This window comes from Grampus griseus (genome assembly GCF_964374135.1).
Source record: "Grampus griseus genome assembly, chromosome: 4".
Taxonomy (NCBI): Eukaryota; Metazoa; Chordata; class Mammalia; order Artiodactyla; family Delphinidae; genus Grampus; species Grampus griseus.
In genome coordinates this window covers 94,031,292-94,052,726 of record NC_138997.1, presented here as the reverse complement: position 1 = coordinate 94,052,726, position 21,435 = coordinate 94,031,292, and the positions used below count along the sequence as shown (strand labels likewise).

At 39.4% G+C, this 21,435-nt stretch overlaps 1 protein-coding gene across 2 annotated transcripts in view; it reads right to left on the bottom strand.

Moving 5' to 3' along the window:
* PPARGC1A (PPARG coactivator 1 alpha) overlaps positions 1-21,435 on the bottom strand; it is a 115,729-nt gene that overhangs the window by 7,881 nt on the left and 86,413 nt on the right. For both annotated transcript variants that reach the window (XM_082653225.1, XM_082653224.1), the window contains exons 8-12: positions 11,869-12,784; positions 11,202-11,306; positions 10,929-11,049; positions 2,712-2,833; positions 2,229-2,380 (exon numbers count right to left, since the gene is read on the bottom strand). In XM_082653225.1, the coding sequence (XP_082509351.1) occupies positions 2,229-2,380; positions 2,712-2,833; positions 10,929-11,049; positions 11,202-11,306; positions 11,869-12,784 (1,416 nt within the window). The remainder of the gene's footprint in view (positions 1-2,228; positions 2,381-2,711; positions 2,834-10,928; positions 11,050-11,201; positions 11,307-11,868; positions 12,785-21,435) is intronic.

The following is a 21,435-nucleotide window of genomic DNA, read 5'->3' as shown; positions in this document are numbered from 1 at the left end:
GGCCCCTGGTGTTGATTCTTTCATTTTAAAATGACTTCAAATTTATAACTTCTCATAACAATCATTTTTATTATAATTATAGCTACTATTCATTGAGAATCTATTTTGTGCCAGACACTGACACTATGCTAAGGGCTTCACAGACACAAATTTAATCTTCACAACAACATTATAATGTATTTTACAAATGAAGAACCAGAAGCAGAGGGAGTTTAATTGCTCAAGGTCAAAAAGCTAACTCAGGTTTCAAAACCAGGCCTGCGAAATTCCAAAGCCAAGGCGCTTTCAACTACACCAGGCCTACACTCAGATCGACTCCACTTCCTGCATTTGTAAGGCTGGAGGGAAACGGAAAAATCCAAGCTATTACAATACACATCAAACACACCTTTCAGGAAATCAGAGCTAGCTTAGCAATGGCAAAGTTTCTATTGCTGCTGGCAAGGCAGAGAGATAACTAGAGGAGAAGCATTCTTCTTAGAAATATTTCAGGGAGGCTCCAGTGCAATTTGGAAATACTATCCCATGCTCCCTTTACCAGTGATGAATCACGATCTAAAGGCCCCTCTAGGTAGCTTATTCTAAACTCTAGATGTTTTGAGAGACTAGAAAACACCCTGGCCTTCATCACCGAAGAAAATAAGTCAAATCAACTCAAGACTTCAATCTGTCTGGACTGTTTTTATCAGCCAATATTTGAACAAATGACTTGCCACCTTTTATATTTTCATCCCTAGGCGTCTATCTCTCTAACAGTCAACTGTCTCTCCCCTGCTTCATACTATCTATTTAGCTTGTGAAGTGAATTATAGCATATTCCTCCTGAACAATGCACCCCACCTGTATCAATTACTCTAGGAAGACATCAGTTCAGCTGAAGGAAGAAAAAAGCCCTGTATTTGGTATTCATTTTTTTCTTTATACCAAGCCAAAGCAAGTGCAGATAGACATATAATAATGCTTAGGAGCAGACTTATATGTTAATTTCATGATGATTATTATAAATTGATTTAAATAATTATGTCATATGCACAAGACATTTGCCATTTTCCTTCCTTCATTATTTCATGAAGGAATTTAAAGGCTTACAATACACACATTAGTTAGGGAATAACACGGAAAGGAACAAAATTAAAATTGGAAAGGAAATCAAGATGTCCATCGTGGCATTATTTATAATATCAAAAACTGAAAATGTGTTTAGCTATAAGGGAACGATTAAGTATAATGGCACTATTTGCCAGACAGAATACTATACAACCATTAAAGTGTACTGGTGAATTATTTTTCATCCTTTGAATCACAGTGGAAAATGAACTTATATAATATTAATCGAGAAAAGTAGAACTTAAAAGTGTATATATACGTATAATATGACCTCAACTACAAGAAATTTGACGGTCTGACACAAAATACTGAACAGTGGTTATCTCTAGGTGATAGGCTATTTTTCTTAATACCTTTTTATATTTTCCAAATGTCACCCCTTGAGTCTGTACAACTTTTATAACAGGCAAAAAGGAATACTTATCTATTTTTCAGCTTCCTTACCTGTAAAATGGGGATGATAATATCCACTTCCTAGGATTGTTCTGGTAATTAAATGAGAAAACGCTTACAAAGCCTTGGCACAGTGCCTAGCATATGGAAGCACTAAAAAAAAACAGGGTTTTTTTTTCTTCTTTTGTTTTAAAGAAAGTACAGTGTGATTTAGCACATGAAATTTTACTTTCTCCTCTCTCTGGGTGTAATTTGTAGAAAATGTTGACATTTCTAAGAGTTTGTGAGATAATAAGGAAAAAAGAATAAGACTTTTGCATATTCTGTTCTGCAAAGCAATGATGCCAATGCTATAGCTTGTACAAAAGGATTCAGGGTAGGCACGGAAAGCAGTAACAGATTACAAACGAATACAACACTTGCACACTCAAAACATACCACACACACACACACACACACACACACACATACAAATAGTGCAGAATTTCAGCATATGGGCAGACAGTAGAAACAATTTGCTTCTTCTCTTTGTTGCCAAAACGTAAGCCCCTTGCTTCTGAAACTGTCTCGTGTGTTAAAAAATAAAAAATAAGATAAAATCTGTATTCAAATATTCCCTCTAGTAAAATAAAGCGATGGTCCAACCCAATGTGCCTACAGTTTACATATGCTTCCATTTTGAGCTCTACATTATGGATTCCTCATTCTATGTACAGTAAAATCCATACCTAGGTCTGCATAGTTAGACTTGAAAAACTGCTTGCGTCCACAAAAGTACAGCTCGAAGTCAGTTTCATTCGACCTGCGCAAAGTATATCCATTTTCAAGAGCAGCAAAAGCATCACAGGTATAACGGTAGGTAATGAAACCATAGCTGTCTCTGCAATGGACAAAGAAGAGAAGTTCAAAGCTAGTGAGGAAGGATTAGCATATATGACTGTAACCCTTTCTACTTTGGAGACTTCGCTGGTGCCAACGTCTGAACCACTGCATCCATTTATCAGTGTGATTGTCCTGTCAAGCAGCTAAATACTTATTTCTGGGATAGGAAATCTCAACTAGAAAGATTAATAAATAGGGATGAAAGAAAATAAATAAGGTTCTGAACTCAACATGTCATCTGTCAAAGCATTCCCATTCTAGTAATCTTATGGCCATAATTTTTTACATATGTCAGCTTCTGAACAAGAAATAATCTTGAAGATTCTCACCCATCATCCCGCAGATTTACTGTGCACTCCTCAATTTCACCAAAAACTTCAAAACGGTCCCTCAGTTCTGTCCGTGTTGTGTCAGGTCTGATTTTACCAACATAAATCACACGGCGTTCTTCCTAGGGGGGGAAAGTGAGAAGACACTTGCTAGTTCTGAAGATAGGAAAGAAGTTGAATGCTAGAAACATTTATAAATGTGCAATCATGCATAATAAGAACCCCCCCCCCGAGCATGCCAATTAAAGCAAAACACACACTAAACCTGAACAAAAGACTACACGTCAACCAAGTTTTACTTTCCATTTCTTCAGTATCACTCTCTTCTGCCTCTCACTCTCTTCTACTTTTTCTATCCATCTCTGTTTCTTTGTCACATGAAATTTAATGTATTATAGAAGAAATGTGTGTAATGCAATCTTTTTTATCACTGAATAGCTGATTAATATCTATTAAATATTTTAACACTTGTGACTCGATTATTAATCTTCAAAATTGGTAGGAAACTGACCTGGCTTGCAAAACTCTTTAATTTCTCCTTAACTCAGAATTGTAATAATAAAATATACACATTTTTTAGTTCTATTGACAAATCATTGACATCCGTTACTATATAATTTTAAGATGTACAGCATGATAGTTTGACATACAAATTTTGACACCCCTCAAAATATTGATTCTTAAACTCTAGTATAAATACAAATTACCTGGGGTGCTTATTAAAAATGCAAATGATTGGGTTTATTCCAGCTGTATTAAAAAAATTTGGAAAGTAAGCTTCAATGATCTTTATTTTTAACAAGCACACCCCAGTGATTCTGATACAGGTGGTCCAAAGACAATAATTTAAAAAATACAGTCTTAAAATACTGGCCATTTTAAGCCATGGGTCTCCAAAGAATAAGAGCTATAAAAGAGGCTATAAATTTCACTTTGCCAATGAATCTTATTTTAGGAACAGACGAGAAGGGTGTGGCCTAATTTTCACAAGTGGAGTCAATATCATCATAATCTGAAAGTCAACAGCAATTTATAACCTACAAAATATGGGAAGAATATTTTATAGCCTGAAGATGGATCACTTTTACAGAACAAGAATGCATTCTTAGTGTAAGAAGTAATCGTATATCTCTTATTCCAAGAAGACAAGGCCAAAGATGATGATGTTTCTCAAGCTGAGAAAAGGTGCAAGAAGTTAGTATAACGAAGTGCTTACCAGTTAGCTTGTATGTCTATCAATGGCAAACAAGAATGAAATGAATTTAAGGTTGGAGAGATTTAAGTTAGACGGAGGCAGAGACTAGGAAACACAGGGCAAAGGTACAGATTTAGCCTGCCTAAGAGTTTTCTCTGGATGTGCTGAGAATATCTTTTTACATCTTGGATGATGTAAAAAGTCATTTAGGCTTAAAGCAAAGAGATGTCCTATGTTATTTACTGAACATATGTCCATTTCATGTGCCCAGTATTTAGCAAAGAACTTGGTAAAGAGTGGACTCTCAATAAATGTTTGAGAAACGTAACTGAACAATTCACAGACCCTATAATACGTATCCTCCTAGGTGATTTGATCATCCATGTTTCTTCTTTTACCATATGCAACACTCATATTTCCGTTTTCATCAGGAAAGTTCCTCTGAGCTTCAGGTTCAAATAAACAACTATCTATTTGACATCTCAGGTTGGATGTCCCATAGGCACCTCAAACTAGACCAACGTTACCCAAACCAAACTCTGTAGTTCAGCCTCTTCCCAGTGGGTCTTTCTTGTATCAGTGAAGTTAACATCAACAATCATTTTCCTCTCTGAGACTTGAGGTGAGGTTCGGCTTTCTATTACAAGTTGCTCTGATAGAACACTCTACTTCTCCTTTGTAGTTCTGTGCCCAATTGTAATTAAATAATTAATAGTTTATTCGGTGTTTAATGTCCATCTCCCCCAACAACGAAAGCTTCATGAAAGCACCGACCATACCAGTCTTATCGACTACTATATTTTAAGGGTACCCAAACATAAGAGTCTTCTTAATGAATATTTGTTGAAAAATCAATCAGTTAATCACTTTTGACACCTAGTTCCATACCCTTCATTACATCAAAGGTGACTAAGTGTGGTCCTTACTCTGAGACTCTCTAAGACAGTGGAGAATGAAAACCAGGTTTAGTGCTTTATCATAGGAAAAACCTTACCCAAGTAGCTCAGCTGAGTGTACTAACAAAGGTTTCCATGATTTGCTTTTATGGTTTAAGGGTAAGTGCTCTCACTTGTCTCACTCCACTGAAACAGCTGGTAAAACACAATTCTTTGACAGCAACCACTGAGCCTACATAACTGACCAGACGAAGTACAGCAAGCAGAGCGGGCTGCCTGATTCGCTTCCATGTAGATTGTATGTCTCAACTGAAGGCTGTAATTGTGTTGTTCCAGAGCCCCCAGCACATCCTGGAGGTCAATAAATATAAATGGAGAGTGAGGCTCATCCCGGAGCAGTGCTGTACACTTGAGCAAGGGAATCATCACATCACATTCCATTCTATTTATGCAGCCAGCTCCAGCCAAACAGCAGAATTTGATGGGACTGTTATCTAAACTTCCTGGCGCCTGCTTGCATGAGTGTTATTTATTTATTTTTTTTAATGAATGCCTTTAGGAAGGTTACTACTGTACAGAGGAAAAGGAGGCAGAAATGCAGAAGAGAGAGAAAGAAATTGAACCATCACAAAGAAATTGCTCATCTACCATTAAGGGAATATACACAGCCTATGTTCATCTTCAAGGAAATTCACAGTAAAAGTGAAAATCGACCATATGCACATCCATATGCAGACATATTGGGATAGTCTCTGAATTGCTTCTTTATACGAAACTCTATGCAACAATAATCCCAAAAAAGGATAAACCAGAGGACCTTTTATATTGGATACTGATACATTCTGCACTAAAAAGAAGACACAACCTAGATAGGAAAGACAGAAATCCAAAGGGCTGTTCCGCAATCACTTAAATTACCTATTTGACTGTCAATCTTCTTTTATGCAACATAAGAATGCGACCACATCTTGCTATCTTACAAAGATCAGAGATTGAATACATGTTGAAATTCTCATTTGAGAAAATGATTAGTGTTTGGTTTTCCTAGTGATAAAAATGAAATTAAAAGGCATCTGAAGGTCTAAAAAGCAAAGACAAAAATCTTTCCAAGATTGACCAAAATGTCTAGTGAAGAACTGATTATTTTTAACATGTTGCAGTTTTATTAGACAGATGAATAGATTCCATATCTTTAAAAAACCTTAACATTTGCAGCCAATTTTTCAAGACATTAATTTCTAAACATGAGATGAAAGGAAAAGAAATCAAAATGCTTAATAACATTTCCAACTTCTTAAAGGCTTGGAGGAACTCTAAACCTTTGGAAAAAGCTCCTTGAAAAATGATTTTCAGACCAGTTTTCCCTATCGAGGAGGAAGGAACATTTATCAAGTATATTTTAGCTTCAATTTTCACAAAAGCTAGTTTGCTGATGGGGTGGATAATAGAAGTGAAGATTTATGTTGCATTAACAGGTATGGTAAATCCTCATTATATCAAAACACAGGGGATGAACAGAGAAAAAAAATCCGACTGAATTAAACTGACTTTGCATTATCAAAATCTTTATCAGAAAGTGGGTAGAGCCTCCCAGTTAGCTGGGGGAAATATACAATGGTTGTTTCTCATCAAAAAATAAGTAGCTCCTGGTAATAGGGGTTTGACTAAGAAGAAAAGGAAATTAGTAGTGAGATTAACATTTACTAAATTCTAGTAGATGCCAAGTGCTGTGCTTGATGCTTTTCTGTGGGTTATCTCACTAAAATGCTCTGCAGTGTTAGGGAACAATAAGGAGCAGCCTGATATCATTTGGATTTTAGTTCTCAGAACTTTTATTCTACATTTCCAAGTCAGGATAATTTAAACATCCCTCTTCCTATGCTAAGGAAACTGCATGTCAACTTTGACAGTGAAAGATTTATGTTCACCTCCAGATTAGTTACAACCTAACTTCCTCAAAAATTCCAAGGATATTACAAACACTATAGATGAGATGAGTGGATAAAATTCATGCCACTTCTACAGTGAATGGTATAGCTAGGTCCTCTATCTAAAAGAGAAAGTGAGAGGGGTGAATGACCATGAAGAGGTGTGAATGGATAGAAACAAAGGCCAAAACTCTGACATAATGCCAAAACAAGTTTCCTTTTTTGTTGTTTTTTCTCTTGTTCTTAACATTGATAACACTCATCTGATTCAGTAGGCATTCAGTAAGTGACCGTGACTAGGAGACACTTTCAGGGGAGAAACAAAACTATAGCTTTCAGTTTACCAAAGTTACTTCCATCCAAGTATGGTCCAGGAATACTCCTCCTTAGTGTCTTAGGTTGGATGGATGTGAATACATCCAGGTTAGTTTACTTAAGAGCTTATATAATTAGACATTAAGTACTATATTCTGGCTTCCAGAGTTCCAATATCCTGAATTATTTCAAGCCTATGAGACTGAGAAAAGCAGAGGATAAATTGGGTTTTGAGAGCATTTAGATGGAAATTGGAGGAAAACAGCAACTTAAACAATGGCAATATTCAACCACAACATATGATTCTGTGTAATTACTAATTATTAGTCTTTTCTTAGCTGTCTGATTTGGTACACTGAAGTCGGTCTGAATAAAGACTTTTGGACACATACATATTAAAAAGTTTATAGATGACCTAAACCACCATCTCCTTCTTATGGAACTCAAAAATAAGTCAATATTATAGACCACAAGACAAGGTAGCAAAGGTTAATTTTGTAAAATATCTATTACATGATTGTAACATTTTTTTCATTTCCTTTTGGAGCCTCTGTTTTGCTGCTCCCCTGATTATAAAATTGATCTGAATTAATGAATAATCCAGCACCGCACCCAAGATATTGCAGATATAATTTGCTATTTATTCATTACTTTAAGGGTGTCTCAGAAATCTGAATGGAAATCACCTACCCGACCAACTTCGGCAAACTGTCCTAGTTCCTCTAGCTGTTTCATGAATGACTTTTCAAGCTAATCTAGTCAAATGAGTCAAAAATCATTGCTTGTATCTCCAAGTCCGTAAAAATATATTTTGCAAATGCATTATGGCACAAGAAAGCAGACCATTTTGAGGAAGGAAATCAATTAGAACAACTTCCTGCGGGTAATCTCATTAAATAGTTCCACTACGCCTTCAAGATATTCTTCAAAATCTTTATTATGACTTAAAGGACCCTTCAAGGATCTGGTGACCATGGAGCCCTCCAGACTTATTTCTTGCCTCTCCTGTACCCTGGTGTTCTAATTAAATGACTAGCAGTTTCCCAATATAGCTTGTTCTTTTCCAGAGACTTAGTATAAGCTAAAGTCTCTGCCTAGAATAGTAATTTCCAATAAAAATATAATGCACCATATGTAACTTTTAAATTTTCTGAGGCACATTTTAAAAAGTAAAAAAAACAAATTTAATTTTAATAATATATTTTACTTGGCTCAGCATAGCCAAAATATTATTGTTTCAACTTGTCATTGATGTAAAAAATATTAATGAAGTATTTTACACTCTTTTTTTTTTTGTACTGTCTTCAAAATTCAATCACACTCATAGTGCATCTAAATTTGGGACTAGCTGAATTAGCCTCATGGCTAATGGCTCCCACACTGGACAACACAGGTGAAAAAACCTTTGCCCTTTCCTCCCTTTAGGTTTCAAATCAATCTCGCCCTCCAGGGATACCCTCCCTCGTTCCCAGGGCTGGTTGCCGACCCATTTGCCACTGCAGTACCTTAGGCGCATCCTCTGCAATAGCAATTAACACACCCTATTGCCTCTTCATGTATCTTTACCAGCCAGTAGACTTGAACTCCCTGGATGTGGGGACTAGGTCTTACCTAATTTTAGAACCCAGGCACCTAACAAATGTCTCTCATACACTCATGTGTTTTCACTTATTTTAAGCAAAAATAGCATCTAATAGTCCAAGTGGGAATTGGTTTAATAGTTAAGTCCCAAATCTTTATACTAAGCTCTTACTACCTATGGGTCACTGTGTTAGTAAACAATCTCTATGTCCTAGTTTTCTTTTTTAATCTGCTTTTTTAAAAAAAATAAACATCTCAAAGCCAAAATTCTCACAAACGTCTAGTTAATTATGATGACTTAATATAAGCCAAGTTGACATTTGCACTATAATTGCTGTCTTTCAAAGGGAACTGATACAGACTGTCTTAGTCAAAGAATTAACCAAGGAACTGGTCAATATTTGTGACACAGGGAAAGGCAGGGTGGTAGGGTGGTATCTGCTTCCAGACTGAGGCTAGTGGCCTCAAGAGTGCTTTTGGCTCAGGCATCTATGGAATATAGACCATCACACTCTTTGATCTATTTGTAAAGAACCAAACTAGCAAAAATGACCCCTCCCTCCCTTTCTTCACCCTAGTAAGTATCTGGCACTAAATTATCTTTGGAAGAATAGAATAAGCACATGTCATTTATCTACATCTATCTACATAGCTTTGGTTACAGCTGTGTTATATTTTGCACAAATGAGCAAATATATGATAAAACAATTTCTCTCTTTAGTGTCATTCTTTTGGGAAGAAACATGAAGAGTTTTATCAAATACGAATATGAAAACATTGAAATAACTATTTACCTTCATGCTTACTCAACATGACTCTCTTTGGTATATATTAACTGTACCGTGCCACACTACAAGGCTTTGTAAACTATATGGCACTCTATAAATGTGAATTATTATAATTACTGAACAGGCTATTAATTAAAAACATCTAAGTTAGAAAATTGAATTTTTAATTTTCATTAGTCTTCTTAAGTGTTAACTAATGATACTCTGGCAGATGTTAATATCACAGCTCATTTGAAAGTTGAGAAAAATGAGGGAAAGTGTTGTAATTTTCACAAGGCCTTTAATTTGGTCTTAGGTAGATTCGAAGTTAAATGGCAGCAAAGCCCTAGATCGTTAGCCTACGTATTCAATTACTTCTCCCTTCTTTTTCCTTGAGTGCCTGAGTTAACAAACCTCTCAGTTAACCTTTTTCCTCCAGTTGATAACTGTTGGCCAACGCTCGATTTGGACTCTATTAGTCAGCTCTTCCAGGTAGGTTTTTCAAGATTTTGTTGATGGTTGTGGGTTGTTTTAAAGGTACCATATCCATCTAACATTTACAGCTAAAAACCATTTCCCCTAAGCCCTGGTTAGCTTGTATGCAAGATGTGTCAAAGGTTGATCTTCATTGAAATGACGTTTAGCAGCTAACAGACAGCAGCTGCAATGAATGAAAACAGTGCCATTTCCAATGGATATGCCATGGCTCCCTAAAGCACCATGTTGGGAAAGCCCTCAAGGCTCTATTGGGGCTCAGTGGGAAAGATTTCCTTAATCAATTAGGAATATCTGCCTTGAACAAGTACTGGATGCTGACAATTGGAGGACCTCCTTTTTGCCTTCTAAGGTCTGACCAACGGAGAACGAACTAGATGCACATAACCTAGACCCTAACCCCAAAGGGTCAGTACTGTGTATATGTCAAGCGAATGTAATACCCTGCAGTACGTGGTGCTGAAATCCATAATAGGTTATTGAAAAGCAGTTCATAAGAAATATGGATGTGTTAGTTGTTGACCTGGCACAAGGAAGAAATGATGACTTTCTTAGCAAATCTTTCTCTACCACTGCCTTTAAATCTAACTCAATCCAACTCTCACGTCTGCCAAAAAGACGAAAACTGAAACCAAATAGTGATATCTCTTCATTTTCCACTCAGAGAAAAAAAAGCAGCAGAGAACAATACAAAGAACTCATCCTCTGGCTTGATGCGACCAGTATCTGACTGGACAAATCTCTCCTTCCTCCATTTTTAGAAACAAAGGTCGAAAACAGTAATGAGCTTCAAGATGAATGAGAAACAGGTAGTATGGAGGAGAAATACACTGACCTAACGTTTTGCTTTCCAATAGTCTGTGTTAAGAGGGACTGAGGACTCACTGATGCTTTAAAGCCAAAAGGCTGAGTATTGCATATTCTAACAAGAGTCTTTCCCTTATTTTCTAATCTATGCCCACCCCCACGAAAAGAAAAGACAGGAGAAAAAAAGAAAAGAAACCCTCCTGTAAAATGAAAGTAAGCTCCAAGCTGCTTACAATTGCCTTCTGCCTTTGCCTCTCTCTCTGTTTGGCCCTTTCAGACTCCCGTTTCTCATACTCTCTGCGGTATTCTTCCCTCTTCAGCCTCTCGTGCTGATACTCTTCGTAGCTGTCATACCTGAGAAACATAACTTCATCATTAAGGCAACCACCTCCAATCGCATGAGCAAAATTAATCGGAAATTGGGGAGGGGGCGGGGTTTTAGAAAACATCTTGTCATCTACGGGAGGAGATGAGAGGCGCGGAGGGAAAAGGACGTGTGTCATTACCTGGGCCGCCGGCCGTAGGGCGATCTTGAACGTGATCTCGCGCACAGGGGAGAATTTCGGTGCGCGCGGTGTCTGCAGTGGCCTGACTCATAGTAGTAGCAAGATCTGGGAGAGAGGAGGAAAAACAGAAGGGCATTTGCAACTGCCAGTGAACCCCAGTTTATCGGCATGACTGAACAGCCCCTGGAATTCCGCATTACATAAACCGGCTTTCAGTTCCCAGCTACTTGTGAGATTTCCCAGTGACAGTTTGTGATCATCTAGTCAGCTTAGAGGTCTGGAGTGACGTGTTCTCTTGCAGCGTCTCTTATTGATGTGAATGCCGAACGCCGGCCTGGTACACTGTCAGCTTTATCTTGCATGGATCTCACCTATCCTGGCACAAGGCAGCTCTCCAGGTAATGGAAAAAGGTAGATGAGCAAGTTTCTTACAAATTGCTCTCTCAGATCTGACTGGCTCAAGGCACTGTGTTCAAGAATGACAGATTTAAGAGAAGATGGGGAGGAATGTATGGGTAACGACAATCTCCTTAGTTCCTGTGGCACTGGGAATGGATGGTGAGGGGCTGGGCTGCCTGTGGGTTTTGAATGCATTTTTTTGCCTTTGTTTTTTTTTTTCACTTCCTGGGGACGCCTTAGGCTTTGGGTGGGTTTTGACAAGGTTTACCTTGAAGAGGATCTACTGCCTGGGGACCTTGATCTTGACCTGGAATATGGTGATCGAGAACACGACCTATGTCGAGAAAAGGACCGTGAACGAGAGCGCATCCTTTGGGGTCTTTGAGAAAATAAGGATTTGGGTGGTGACACAGAATCTCTACATGGAGAGTTAAAAGAAGAACAAGAAGGCGACACATGGAACAATGAATAGGACTGCGTGCCATCCCAAGGGGACTTCAGTTTATCACTTTCATCCTCGCTGTCATCAAACAGGCCATCCATGGCTAGTCCTGAATTTATAAACATAGGTAGTTTGGAGAATTGTTCATTACTGAAATCACTGTCCCTCAGTTCACTGGTCTTGTCTGCTTCGTCGTCAAAAACAGCTTGACTGGGATGACCGAAGTGCTTGTTCAGCTCAGCTCGGATTTCCTGGTCTTGGAGCTGTTTTCTGGTGCTGCCGGGAGAGACCTGCCTGCTCACCCCCGAGGCCTCTCTCAGGTAGCACTGGTCTGAATCTGTGGAAGAGCGCATCTGCCCCTGCCAGTTGGAGGAGGCATCTTTATATTCTAGTTGTCTGGAGTCGTGGAGCTCCTGTGATATATTAATGAGTATTTCCGTTTTGGAATTAATTGACTGACAATAGTCATGGTCACCAAACAGCCGCAGACTGGGCCGCTTGGCCTTCCTTTCCTCGTGTCCACTGGTGAGCACGGAGGTCTTGCTGAGCTGTGCGTACAACTCAGACTGCTCGGGCCCTTTCCTGGTGGAGTTATTGTCTTGGATACCGGAAGACTCACTGTACCGGGCCTTCTTTGATGGCGGAGGTACCACAGTCTTGAAAGAGGGCTTCAGCTTTGGAGAAGCCCTAAAAGGGTTATCTTGGTTGCCTTTATGAGGAGGAGTTGTGGGTGGAGTTAGGCCTAAGATAATAAAAGAAAAAAAAAAGGGGAGGGGAGAGAGAGAAAGAAAAGAGACAGAGATATGTTGTTAAATGCCAGGATATGCTTTCCTAACTTTTCCAAGATTTCAGACAATGGTTAAAACTCAGTGAAAAGGAAGGAAACTAAATTCATGATAAGACCGGAAAAAGTGACTCTGTCTCCCGAAGCCTCTGTCACCAAGAAAAGATGGATCTACGATATGAGGCTGTGGTGAAAGCCATGATATTTTGTATTTCAAACGCCAATGCTAACCGATCCTGCTTCCCAGGAAACATGAGCACGTCACCACCAGGCATTACAAAAGCTCAGATTTACTGGGGCTTCTCACAGTCTTGGTTGTGGAAAATTAACACGGTAGGGACACAGGGAAATCATAGAAGACCTTTGGTGGCATTTGTCTGCAAAGAATGCTGGGGAGGATGCATGTAGGTCAGGAATTTTTGTAAAATCAAGGATATCTACCCACGGAGCCAAAGAATTAGGCAACTTTAAAAAAAAAGAAAAGAAAAGAAAAGATGGGATGACAGCAACTGGGGGGGAGGGTGGGAATGACATTGGCAACATCAAAGTAAGTTCAGTAAAATGCAGCCGGCTAACGCAGGGTACCAGACAACTCTACAACATGACGGCAATGATTCTCTGTCTCCACAGTTCATTAACTTTGTAAACCATGGCTAATGTAGGTATAGTACATTCTTGTAAGCATAACTAATACATTCTGTCAAAAATATGGTTCTGCAACAGAAACTTAAGTGAACAGTAACACTAAATATTGCGGTACCAGCACACCATTTTATCTGGAGCACCACATCAGGGCGGGTTAGGAGGCTGAAGGATTGAAACGAATCCAAGCTTCGGCAACTAACTAATTGAAAAAATGAAAAAAAAAAAGAAAGGAAGAAGAGGGGGAATCTGTCAGTTGTTGCCTTTTGTGCTTTTCTACAGAGGGCAGAAAATTCCATCACAAGTCATTGTGGGAGAGCGTGTGAAGGCTAGTTATCTCTGTTCAGTTTCACCCCTAAGTCCTCCTCAGCCCTTTATGCCAAGGAAGAAGAATTGTGGAAAAGCTCCAGAGTCGACGGAACTTTGAAGAAGGGCAGGCTGGAGTTCAAATGACTTTATGCTTACAAGGGAACATTTTAGTTTACAATACACTTTTTATTTAGGAGGACGGGAGGATGCTATTCAGCAAAAAAGAACTTAAGTCCACAAGAAGCCTGGGGTTGGACTTAAGGCGACTGCATGCTTCAAGGAAAATTCTACCTTGACACACACACATACATACACACACATAACCAAGTAGGGCACAGAACGCTACATGAAGTTTTGGTATGAACAGGAAGACACTGCCTCTCTCCCCTACTTGACAATAAAGAGATAGAAGAAATTAATATTTTCCTTAAAATGAAATATTTTGCACCAATATTTGGCAACTTTTATTATACGTAGCTAATTCTCCCTAAAGGAGGGAAGGAAACGTACAAGAATGCAAAAAGGTTTGACTTTGGACATCTATCCCAGAAAAGTTCAGAAAGACAGGGAAATGCAAACACAAAGAGAAGGAGACACTGCTCTCCCTTCGTGACACATCTGAGTCTCAGAAAAGCTTCCCTTTATCAGCAGCCTACTGTACGCCTGCCCTCCATTCTTTGCTTGAAGATAATAGGGAGGTGACATAACTGAAGGAATCATCTATGTCACTGAAGTTCACTCTCCTTGTGTTCCCTCTTTCATAGACAAGTATATCTTTTACTCACTCTAAGAAATTCCTATATGGCCAATTTTCTCTCCTCCTTCCCTCCTTCCCCTCCTTCCCCTCCTCCGTCTCTTCCTATTCCTCCCATTTCCCCCTCCATCTCCTTCTCCCCTTCCTTTTCGTGCTTTCTTTCTTACCCTGTCTATCTTTCTGTTTGTCCATCTCTCTCTCTGCTTGTTTCCTCTACCCTTTGCACTGCCCCATTCATACACACTGATTTCAACCACATGCTACCTTCAATTACTGCTACAACAAATGTAAAGATACCAACTCCCAGCAAAGAAATGACAAGATCTCAAATATTTCTCACAGGAAGCTAAGATGCTCAAAGAAATAATGATGAATAATCTCTCTTTGCTGAGTAAATAACAGTCAAATATTCCAAATGAGATAGCCCTTGAATTGGGGGAAATGACATTCAACATCCTCAAATACAACTTCATAGATCTTTTCATGATACTCTGAATGGGGGTAATTTTTACTTTTCCAATAATTCACTGCCAGGATCACTCACTTACCAGATATTGCTATATTTTCACGCTTATCTTTTTGAATGTGAATTACATCTTGTCTCTCCAGACAGATGAGAAGCTCTCAGTGGAATATTGCTCGGGCTTATTTTTGCAAAATGTTTCACTCATTTTTATTTTTCTAGATCCTCCTTTACTAGTAGGTGTCCCATTTCAGTGGCCCACGGATCACTTGGGAAGCTGGTCAAATATTTTTAATGACACGGTTCATAGACCACTTATGGAGAGCCACTATCCCGCCGCGTCTATGTGGCACCTTGCCTTGATCTCAGGTAGATATATTTTGACTGACATTCTAGACTTATAAAAAGAAACCCTAAACTTCAGAAACACCAAATTAGGCCACTATTAAAGAGAGACTAGTTCTAAAAATAGCTCAGCTATCTAGGGATTTTAAATATAGAAATTCTTTTTCGTCTTGAACATTTGAAACCCTTGTCCTAGTACCTAAGCTCATTATCGCTTAAATAACCGATTCTCAAGTTGCTCTTGGGAGCGCTAACACATGATTAGAGTTTCTTGGCGTTGAAAACAAAGCCTTTTACTTCCTTTTCATTTTAGATGGCCTGTGGCAATTAAACAGACTTTCACTCAGCACCTACTGTGTGCTGAATATTCCACCAAATGCTGGCATTTCAGGGATTCAGCCCCCAGGACTTCATAAAGAGATCATTCTTTAAAATCTGCAGTGAGTACAGATTTTCTTGTGTATCTGCTTAAAACTTACAGAAACACCCTGAGATAACCAGATATACCCTGTGAGTGAAAATATCAGGGCTAGAAATTTCGGACGGCCCTGCTCATTAAATAATACTCTCTTAGTAGATGGAAGTTATTTTAGGATTAGTGAGTCGGTGGGCAGGGAAAAATAATTCAGATCATTCCCTAACCTTTTGACTATTTACTGAAACTTCTTCAATCTGAGGAGAATACCCCAGAGCAAGACTGAGACATCTTAAGGAGCACGAGACTGCGTGTCACCAGTGCCTCATTGAAAATCTATTTCCAGATAGGGTTGAGATCCAGAGTAAAACAAAACAAAGCAAAACAAAAGTATAAGAAGCGGGGCTTCCCTGGTGGCGCAGTGGTTGAGAGTCCGCCTGCTGATGCAGGGGACACGGGTTCGTGCCCCGGTCCGGGAAGATCCCACATGCCGCGGAGCGGCTGGGCCCGTGAGCCATGGCCGCTGAGCCTGTGCGTCCGGAGCCTGTGCTCCGCAACGGGAGAGGCCAAAACATTGAGAGGCCCGCGTACCGCAAAAAAATAAAATAATAAATAAATAAATAAAAGTGTAAGAAGCTTTTTTTTTTTTCCTTTTCTTGTAACGTGATGTCCAGCTTTTAGGAGTTGTGCCCGGGACAGGGAACCCTTTGCTGCACCTGAACTAATTAGATTTCTCTAACCCCATCTCCTCCACCCAGAATGTTTTCCCCTGCAGTAGAAGGGCAGTCAATAATCAATTCCTAAACCCCACTACCTTTGTCATCTTCCCACTAATTGCCGGACTCTCAATTTCAGCCCACAAGCCTAAATCAACCGGGCTAATGCCTCCCATAACCTCCGGATTATTTCCTGTGTGTTGATTTTCTGGGGAATGTGTACATTTTGGTGTTGACAGTACAAGGTATATTCCATGCTCTCTCTTGAACTTAGCAGGTTTTGACAGATTTATGTGAGGACAGATGGCCATTACAGGCTGAAGGCTGACAAGAGGCAGTTCAGAACATTGTTAACACACTTGCACAAACTCTCAGCAGTGCAGCACTGTGCAGAATGTAATTCAGACTATAGCTTTTTTATTGCTGCCTATTTTCTTTTGTCAGAAGAGCCTGCTGTGCAGAGCAACAAATGGCTGCTATTACCCAGAATGTAATGGGTGTCAGACAAATCACGTAACACAAACAATCAAGAGTATGTAGGTCATATTTCAACGGAGCACAACCTTAGCAATATTTATGATTACTGCATTGAAATGTGCTCTATAATAAACAAGTACCTCTACATCACTCACACTTCTGCACTTCTGCACAGCAAATCTGGGGGAAGTGGTACACACTCTCCCACACTCTCCAGTTATCTTTTTAAACAGCCCTTTAAAAAAAAAAGTCAGAGACAAGTTTGGTTTGGTTTTGTGTTTCATTATGTGCTATAAAACGATCTCCTTTGAGGAGTTCTCTTTTGGGTTGGTGTGTTTAATTGAATGACTGATAAATGGCAAGTCTTCTGCTCTGTATTCTGTGCTCCACTATCCAGCCAATGACTTCAGCAAGATCTTTCTTAATAGTTTACACAGTTTTACAGTTTACATTTCACACAACCTCCTGCTAAATCTGTGACTCGCTTTGGAGTTTGACAGTGGGATTTTTCTTATGTCAAATGCCAGTTCTAAGATTTCTCAAGGAAAGACACCAAGAAGATGATTTTCTAATTTGCTTAAAAACTCACCAAAGAAGGAGGACTGGGCAAAGAGAGGAGAGTAACTTGAGTTCTACTCACATATTTTTGGCCTCAAGAACTTGGAGTGGGTGTCAAGGGAGCATAGGAAGGACTGATACTCAATCAGTATGAACTGTTACTGCTATCATTGTTAAAATATTTTGTTGATAAAAGCTCCTCCAGTGCTCTCTCTTCACCCCTAACTTCCCCAGGACTCACTGGATCTCCACAAAAGGCAGCAACCAAAGTGTTAACCCCTGACACAGAAGGGCCTCCCACACCTCGCTCTGGTACCCAGGCTGGCATGTCCCCTCTGACTGATGGAGCCCCCACCTTTCCTGCTTTTTAAGGATTTCCTGTATCAGCTCTGAGAACTGGGGAACAAACTCACCGCACAGAAAAGCTTCAGAACATTCCTATGACATGTGTCTAGTGCCCCAACTCTTGCTCATGGAAGATGAAGCTGTTATTCACTGGCCCTCGGGCATTTTCCCACAGAGCTGGGGCAGGAGAGGGGGTCCGGGTCAGGGAGGGAGGAGTCTGGCTTTCCAGGTGTCTCCCACCAAACCCCTGAAGTTGATATGGGAGAGAAAATTGCTTTGCTATCCTTGGCTTGCAAGACATTGGATAGTACCATTTCCAGAAAAGAAAACTGAGGTGTTTTTCAGACGCTGAGTCAAGAAGAATGAGATTAAAAATAGAAAATGAGGGATATGAAATATGGAAGAAATATGGAAGAAATTCCTGTCAGGACGAGTTGCAAAACACTGGAGTGGGCTGTAAAGAGAATTTGCTGGGTCTCCCTTTCTTGGCTTCTTCAGCCACAGGAATGGATTATATGACCTGTCAAAATCACTTTCTAGTTCTCTGTCGCTGTGGCTTTCTGTTAAAACTACCAACTACTATTCCTATTTTGCTTTGGTCTATTTCCCCACGGGTAAGTCACATACAAAAGATGTATATACCAAAAGCGTACAGCAAATTTATGCTGTTTGTCCATATACCATCCAGCGAAATCAGCTTTGAAATGGGAAGTCCAAAAATGACAATACAAGACTCCACATAAAAGAATAAGAAATTACTCAGTGATGGGTTAAAGAGCTGGGTTTTTTAAGTGCAAGTCTACTGAAGTGCAATTTCAATAACTGCCGATTTAAACCAAATCCACCATCATGAAAACCATGGGGAAAATATACATATCGATGGAGGAAAGCATTGCTAAGACCTCGTCAGTTAGGGTGATGAGAGCGCTGATGATTTTGTCCTTATTTTCCTAATTAGTTATATTTATTCGTATTACTTTTACAGTAATAAAAATAAAACATTTATATATACATGTGTGTGTATATATATATATATATATACACACACATATACATATATATGTATGTACATGTAAATAAATATATATAAATAAAAGTTTGGGGGTTCCTAATCAAATTCCTTCATGTCCTGTGGTTAAAACCATCACCTTGTTGAGCTGACATTGCTTTGCCATTCCCACTTCAGAAGCAAAAAGGCTAGCACTCTGAACATCTCCATATGCAATGGATTGAAATGCCTTCTGCCAAAAGAGCATTCTCTTTTCTCTCACCTTGCTTTACTAACAGCTATTTTGGAATCAAATTAGTTTTTACACCTGTAAAAGAGAAGCTTTTTTTTTATCAGCCAAAATGAGCTACTTTAGGACAATCACAAAGTCAGACCAGCTGGTGATACTTAATAAAGCAAACTTCCTATCTCATCCCTCCCGTTTCCCAAAGACTCTGCAGATGGGGCAGAGGGATTATTCTTGAGGTCTTAGAATTTTGTTGACTCTTTACGTTTTCACTTAAATGTTTGGAAATTTTCACTAAACTTTGTAAAATTAAATAAGAAGACACCAGAAAGTCCTGGGCAACAGCTTGATCCATGTCCTCTGTTGCAGCCAAAGGCATTAAGCATGTATATGAAGGATCAGCAAATCAACAACCTGAATGCTGTTCGCACCCTGTCCACCCTTCTGCTGCACTGACGGCAGACATTACTAACTGATCATGACATTCCCACTGAGTACAGACTTGGCCTTAGCATCCTTCTCAACACAATGCTTCTGGCAGCCAATACCAATCAACGACACTTGGCAAGTGAAATAAAACCTATTTAACATAACAGATGTCCACTACTATCTTTAAAATTCAGGCATCAGGAAAGAGACATAATCTCTAGTTAGACCGACTCGCTTTGAACCCAGGGTCCACCACAGACCTAGAATCGACATGTAGCTTTTTCCTTCACAATTAAATGGACAGACAGTCAAAAAATAATACATGTGGGGCTTCCCTGGTGGCGCAGTGGTTGAGAGTTCGCCTGCCGATGCAGGGGAAGCGGGTTCGTGCCCCGGTCCGGGAAGATCCCACATGCCGCAGAACGGCTGCGCACGGGAGCCATGGCCACTGAGCCTGCGCGTCCGGAGCCTGAGGCCCGCGTACCGCAAAAAAAAAAATAAAAATAAAATTAAATAAAAATAATACATGTGAAGTGCCTATTAGTGAATGTCTAGCCTCTAGGATTTGTAGTAACAGCAGAAGTACCTGTTGTTGAGAGAATGAATGCCCAAGGGGAGATTTTTCTACCTTGATTTAGTAAATCCCAGCCCCACACCAAAAGCAGTATATGTTCAATTTCATGGGGAATTAGGGGAATTTTACCACAAAAGAGAATACATAACTTCATATATGAGAGTGCTAAAGAAGAGCTAGCACAAAGGCCAATAAAAGGCACCAGGTAAAAGGTAGTCAAAAGTTGAAAAGGTGAGCAGGAACGTACAATGACCTCCAGAAATGAACTTAACGTAGAATTAGTAATTAAATAGCTAATAGTTATTGAACACATATGCTGTCACTGGACTAAGCTTTTTTCATGTTTGATATCATTTAATCCTCACAGTGACTCAATGAGATGCAGGTACTGTGATCAGCTTCATTTGATACATAAGCTTCCTGAGTCTTACAGAATTTAATTAAATTGACCAAAGGCCTTACAGCTAGATGGGGGTAGACCCAGAATTTAAACTTGGGTTTGTCCAATATCAGAGCCAAGGTTTTTCTCAGCTTCACTAAACTGTGCTGTCTGTTTTTTAAAAAATCATAATAGACTACTTTCATTTGGAGATTTGCAGCTTTTAAAGTATCTTAGTTCAGGTAGTATCACACGAAATTGCCAATTTTTTTGGGATGTCAAAAATGTTGAATACTGGCAATTTTATGTTTCAATTTACAATACAGTATCTTCTGCTCCATCAATATCTTCTCTCCTTTCCACCCACACACTTAAAAATCAGATGCAAATATTTTTCTCCCTTAAGGCACCCCAAGTCAGTGGAGCGCTCAATTTCCTCCAAACTCCTTTCCACAGATCAACTCTGTCACTCACTGCCTAATGGTATTGCCTTAGTGCTTCCTTCAGTCCTGAACTGTCTCTACAATTCTTTTCAATCTTTTGCACAATCATGGTATTTAACTTGAAGCCATGTTACAGGGTTCCCTATGAAAGCTTATTTTCTCCCTTTGGTGATTCTCCTGAGGTACAATCAGTGTTTGTCATATCCTCCAAACGCTACTACACAACAAATTTTACTGAAGACGTTTAGTGGGGATGGAGGTCATGAACATTACACATTGTCTAGCACTTCAAACACACAATAGCTTTATCAAAAAAAAAAAAAACCCTCTTCTCCCCCAATCTCCTCCTCCCTATACCATCCTCCGAGCAGGTTTCAAACTTCTCCTTCTAGCCACCTTCTACAGCCTCCAAGTTCTTCTTCATCCCTTGATTTTCCTGTAGCTCGAATTCCCTTCTTGCATGTAATGCAATTTGGCCATACATCAGCTTGTGTAATGTGTATCTGCACTCATTACCACCATGCT